Here is a 6,106-nt window from a genome sequence, read left to right as displayed (position 1 = left end):
TAATCTTTTTTTTCTTTAAAGCTCCTTTAAAAGTTCTATAGCTTTGTATATATTTTTAAAATGTATATGTATATACATTATTACATAGAAAATAAATATGCACACCACAGGATTATTCAGTACAGAAGATTGTTTTGGGTCATTCACTCAACCCAATGTGTCCATGTATGGCTTTGCAAGTAACTGACTCAGGGACAGCAGATGAGGCCTACTTGCTGAGCAGTGTTTTAAGGGAGCGGGTGAGGGTGTTGGCGATAGCAGACATGATGCTGGAGTGACGAGCGAGTGCTTTAACGCTGTGGTCCCCAGGGGCACTGCCTGAGGCTGCTTCAGCTGCCCGGAGCAGGCAGATATAGTTCATGACCACCTCGTCCACCTTGGCTACAACCTCACACTGCTGCTGGGTGGCCGATGCTCCCAGGCCACGCACCAAGCACATGCACACCTCAGACAAGCAGCAAAGCACCTGGAAACTGCAAGTGACCGCCAACAACATCTCTTCTGGGCTCCCGTGTGCTTGGGCCATCCTCCGGCACGCTCGTCCGAGTTCCTTAGATTCAATAGCCAGCAGCTGCTTGTACTGGGCAAGCTCCTGAGCCTGCATAGGTGGGATACTTCTGTCACCTCTGCCCACACTGGAGCGTACCAGAGCGATCAGTTCACTCGCATCCCTCCGAACATCTGAGAAACCAGCAGGGAACACGTACATGCGGTCTTTTAGTGCATTTATACGGGCCAGCCTGTCTCCGAAGCTCATGTTGTTCAGAACTTCGCCATACAGCTGCTCTCCAGTACTGTCCAGGACAGGGTTGGGGTTATACTGGGAAGGACCTGCTTCATCCTGGTCACCACGGTTCCTTTGTAAGCCTTCAGTATCTCCATCATCATCCTCTGTCTGGTTTTTCCTTTTGAAGAAGCAATAACTAAAAGGACCATTGCACCTCCAGGGACTGGAATCCAACTTCTGTGCATTTTTCATCTGCTTGCCGTCCTTCTGTAGTGGAAGCATGACAGAAGCTCTCCTGCTCTCCCTACTGCCCATAGACCAACAGGTCGTCTGGGAAGCCATGGAACCCTGGGAGAGGCTTTTTGACAGCTTCTTCTTGGTGGGTCTTCTCTGCAGTTGTGGCTCAGTCGATTGAAAGTTTGCCTGTTGGATTCTCCCTACTGATGGTGCTCTTGCTTTCTCAAAGAGTGCTTCAATATTACCAGAGCCAGTCGTTATACTACTGGAACTTCTTCTAAGTTCCCTACCCCGCCTCAGACTATTGGAGTTGGAGTCACACTGATGGAACCCTTGAGAAGTCATAAGGACATGGTTCTGTCTAAGGGGGACAACTGGCTCTTGCTTTGACAAACTGTAAATGGTGTTCATTGAAATACTTGACTGAGGCAGAGGAGGTGGTGGTGGTGGTGGCGGTGGCGGCGGGGGTGGAGGGCTGGCACAGGTTCTCACGTGCCTTGGTAAAATAGCAGGCGGGTCTCCTCCTCCTCCTCCTCCTCCTCCTCCTCCCAACTGCATTCCAGGGTGTTCTGTACGAGCTACACTAGGGGTGTTAGAGAGACAAAGAGAATTGTTAGGCGTCTGTTGGACGGCATGTGTCATCCTGCAGTCAGACTTGTGCCAGTCCTCTGTGCTGATATGTGGTATGCCTCCGCCGCGATTCCTATTCAGAGAAAGGAACCGATCGGGGTTCAAATTAGGCTCTAACTCACACTCAAGGCCGGAAAATGAACTTCTCCTTTCAGAGAGACTGGGCCTTATTTCAAGGCTGCTTGCGGGTCTCTGAGCATGCAAGTCAGGACTCCTCTTCAATTTAGCAGGTAAGGTGGCCGAGTGGTACAACTGGGGACCTTTGTTCGCTCTTAGAGAGGCTGCACTGGGGTGCACTAGATTTTGGCTGAGAACAGGTGAGGGCGAGGGGGGCATGCAGGGACATCTGCCAGTTAGGTTCCCTTTAGCTCTAACAAGGTCTAAAAGGAGAGGGTTGTTTGCGACATGCCTTCTGCTGTCCTTTTTGCCTCCCCCCAATCCTGCCCTATGCAGCTTGCCTCCCTGATGCATTTGGCTGACTGTTAGATAATTTATCAACTGCCTATAAGCCTCACTTCCCTCCTTTGTGTTAAGACTTCTTACACTGCCATGTTTTGCATGCAGATCATTGAGAAGGTTACTCCTTCGAGCTGTACCTGTAGTTTCTTTGATTTTTGACGGCCTGCCATTGAGAGATGAATCGGATCCCGGAGGATGTACGTTTGGCAGCATCTTCCTCAGGAGAGCGGGGTCTGCATGAGGGTGAAGGTCTCTTGATGAGAGCAGGAGGGAGGAGGAAGATTCGGAGAGAGGGTGCTTACAGTCAGGAGCGCAGAGTGGCGAATCCATTGGGGTTGCGCAAGCACTACTACTTGTGCTGCAGCCAGCATCCAGAGACGAGCACTGGGAACTCTGCAGTGAATTCTGAGCTTCATTTTGTAGAGAAGAGATCCGCTTGGCCAAGTGGTACTCACACAGTCGTGCCACACCCTGTCGAAGTGGTGGATAGACCTGTTGATCATCTTTATGAAATTCAGTCTGTCCAGGATCCTGAGGCTTTTTCACTGGGGACAGAGTGGCTGCATTTGTCTCAAGATCCAGCTGATTGATCATGACTGTACTGCTACTACGAGTTAGGTTTTCTCCTGAGCCAAGAGGTTCTTCAGAAAGATTCTCCATGGGTTCATTTTCTAGCAGAGGTTGTCGCCCTTGAATCCGATCGCAGAATGAAGTCCGTTCAACATCAAATTGACTCCTTCGACAACTTTCTCTTCCACTGAAGGTGTTATACTTCCCCGGGGCATCCCCTGCCTTCTTGTGTCGTTTCCCTCCACTTGTTGTCGCTTTAGATCTCTTCCCAGTATTCAACAACGTGCTTGAGTGTGCTCTGACCATGTAACTGCCCAGGGACTTATCTTCCATTGTTTCTGGCTCCATCTCTAGATTATCAGAAGAAGGTAGATTATGCTTTGAAGGCACCGTTCCAGACTGAGTCTGCGCCTCTTTGTGGCGGGAGGGACTACGTGGCGGTTTTGGAATTGGGGTTCTAGTGCAGGGAGAGACAGGAAACTCGGTCTTCTCCTCTTGAAGGGGCTGGTAGCCATCCGTGGTGGCAACCAAAAGACGCATGGAGCTCTCTGAATGCCTGTGAGCTGCAGCCTGTTCTGAGCTCTCTGTCATCTCTGAGGAGTTGGTTTCATTTCCTGAATCTGAGGACGACTCTGGGCTGAAAGCTCGCGATATGCCATTGCCTGTAGACAACAGAGAAAGGCAGAGACTGTAAACAAGTGGGAAGTAAGTGAACTATTTGAGAATGCAAAGTACATAAATACGCAATGTAACAGTCAACAACGTTTCAGTTCATGCTTTTATTGTTTTACCTCTACAATTGTGAAACAAATGTGCACCAAAAGCATCAAGAACAAACCTATCAAGAGGTGGAGGATGTGTGCATGCAGAATTTTTATTTGAATTCAACAGTAATGTAAAGACCTGCACTGTTGTTAGACTGAGTTTGGTTGGTGTCCTCAGATACAGCAAGTGCTTCTATTGCTTGCAGCGTGTCCACAACAGCATGATCCAAGTTCCTGACACTACTGCCCTCCCCATGTGTAGGGACAGCATCAATCAGGGACACAGGTATAGAGTCATTTTCGCAGGAGCTTTGTGGTCGGCTTTTGCACTCTGCCCCCTCCTCATCTGAGCTGTCCCTGAATCCAGGAGGAGGAGCAGCAATGGCCATGTTGAGGGAGTGAAGAACAGCATCGTTTTCATCCTCATCGTCATCTCCCTCTGGTGGTGGGAGGGAAGTCAGGTCTATAATATCGTCACTGGAGCCAGACAGGGTGAGGAATGTAGCTTTATTTGCTGGCAATCCTGTCTCTCCAGGTGTTGCAGCAGTGTCTTCTTCGCCACTAACATCGTCCTCATCCTCTGCATCGTCAGTGGTCTCAGCGTAGCATAAATCACGCAAGAGAGGCTCTTCAATGCCTTCAGCGTTGTCAAAAATTTTCCCCTCGCAGATGTTGCTATAGACTACATTGGGCCTGATCTGAAATGATGCTCCATCTGGAGTCCTGAAGCCCACATCATTGTGCATGAAAGCAGGTCTCTCAGGGACCTCAGGACTCTCATCCATTAGGAGCTGGTAGCCAAGGTTCTGAGGGTTTACAGTATGCAAAGGTGGATCTCCAAATATGAAGGACACCTTAGCACTCCTGGGAGAGTCCTGGGGTCGGTGCCGTGCAGGGGGTAGAGGAGGGGGTTGGGGGCTCCTGCTTCTGACTGGTGATCTCTCTCCACTTTGGATTGGATACTGGGGTAAGGAAGGCTCAGGGGTATAAGGAGAGGTCACACTGTTCTCTCCAGCTTGGTCCTGTGGGTAATCAGGCTCAGCCTGGTAAGATAAATTGATGCTTGCTTGAAGGTCAGGATCCTCACAGGTGCCCAAAGAGGTGCTGTATGGCCACTCAAGCTCTCTGGGATCCTGACCTGAAAGAAATAGGAACAGCATGTCAATCTTATTCAGTATGTAGGTGTAAAATTTTAAGCAGTCTTGCTTGCATGAGCTGTGAGGAAATTCGACTATAGGTACGTACCACTGTCCATTTCTCCTGTGCTGTTGCTGTGGGACATGTTGAAGATGGAGCGCCGTGAGTCCACCAGGAGCCGATAGTAACCAGCTGTTAGGCAAGCCAGGTTCATGGCATCGCTGGACTCCATTATTAATGTGATGGGCTGTTGTAAAAGCAAAATTACAAGGGCACTGACTTAATAAATCTGTACAAAAGCATAAATATAACACAGTATATATTACGTAATGTCTTAAGGGTTTACCTTGACATCCAAGACATGGAGCTCCACTCTTACATTGACCTCATCCTCTGTGAGGATCTCAATGCGATTAACGTGGCTGAAGTCTGCCAGTAGTGCCACTAGATTGGTCTTGGCATTGATGACATGACTGATACCGTACCTTGGTCCTACAAGTAATGTAACATCTGTCTGCTTTTCCCCTTGCTGTACATGAGATAAGAGGCAAGCAAAACGGGAAAACAGAGACTGTTGTTATTCTTAGTTATATAATTATATAAAGTCATCATAAAACATGTTAAATTCAATCCAAAATTACATGCATGATATTAGTACATACCAGTAAGATAGATTTAAAGACTCTTCCTCCATATAATCTTAATTCACTGAGATACTTCAGATAGTGAACCTTTGCTTGCAAGATTGTTAACTGGAAAACAAGTGAAAAAAATATTTTAAGCTCTGGAGGGGGGGACCAGTCTGTCAGAAGGCCACACACACACCTACAGAGTCCTACCAACACTGGGAGAACACACCAAATTCCTCACAGACAGTCAACTGGAGCGGGATTTGAACCCACAACCTCCAAAACCGCGCCACCCTTCGTAAGTTTCACATTATTCAAAAACATCACTGATGGATCTCACCGTGAAATGCAATATTTATGCAGAGCTGCCGTTGTGGCGGCTTGGGAAATTCTATTTTATTAACTCAGGCGTGCAATATTATATACCTACAATATTAAATGCACTAAAATTATTAATGCCATCATAATGCATGTTTAATGCATACCATGTGTATAATTATGTGCATCATATATTTTTCATCTTACTTTAAATAAGCAAAGACAGCTTAACTTGTTGGCAAGTTAATCAAAGTGCGTCCTGCCATTAAACCAGTAGATGGCTCCCTTCTGACAGTTTTTCAGGCCTGTCACAGCATATGCCAAGCTCATGGAGATAGATACAAAATGAGGTGTTAAAGACTAATTCCACTCATTTCTCAATATTACTGCCAAAGTAGACTAGACACATGTAAACAAATCACTGAGACTGCTTTAATGTGAAATAACGTGCTCTAGAGGAATATACTGTTACATTTGGAAGAGTAGTGGTGATTGGTTCCAGATTCCTGAAAGGTCTAATATTCCTAAAAACTACATGACAAAGTTATGTTTAAGAATATTATGAATTCTCTGCCTGATACATTGTTTTATAACAGTTTTGAGAGAAGGGCTTTGGTGTAAAATACCCATTTCAA

General features: G+C 46.9%; 1 protein-coding gene across 1 annotated transcript in view; it reads right to left on the bottom strand.

Moving 5' to 3' along the window:
• Positions 1 to 6,106, bottom strand: part of LOC136686441 (FERM and PDZ domain-containing protein 4-like) — a 75,754-nt gene continuing 69,648 nt past the window's right edge. Inside the window, exons 12-16 of the mRNA XM_066660222.1 lie at positions 5,187 to 5,276; positions 4,871 to 5,053; positions 4,633 to 4,771; positions 3,527 to 4,525; positions 1 to 3,285 (exon numbers count right to left, since the gene is read on the bottom strand). Coding sequence (XP_066516319.1) covers positions 209 to 3,285; positions 3,527 to 4,525; positions 4,633 to 4,771; positions 4,871 to 5,053; positions 5,187 to 5,276 — 4,488 coding nt within the window. The 3' untranslated portion in view covers positions 1 to 208. The remainder of the gene's footprint in view (positions 3,286 to 3,526; positions 4,526 to 4,632; positions 4,772 to 4,870; positions 5,054 to 5,186; positions 5,277 to 6,106) is intronic.

The sequence above is a fragment of the Hoplias malabaricus genome, chromosome 2 (assembly GCF_029633855.1).
Source record: "Hoplias malabaricus isolate fHopMal1 chromosome 2, fHopMal1.hap1, whole genome shotgun sequence".
NCBI lineage: Eukaryota > Metazoa > Chordata > Actinopteri > Characiformes > Erythrinidae > Hoplias > Hoplias malabaricus.
The sequence above is the reverse complement of the archived record's forward strand: the minus strand, read 5'-3'. Positions and strand labels throughout refer to the sequence as shown.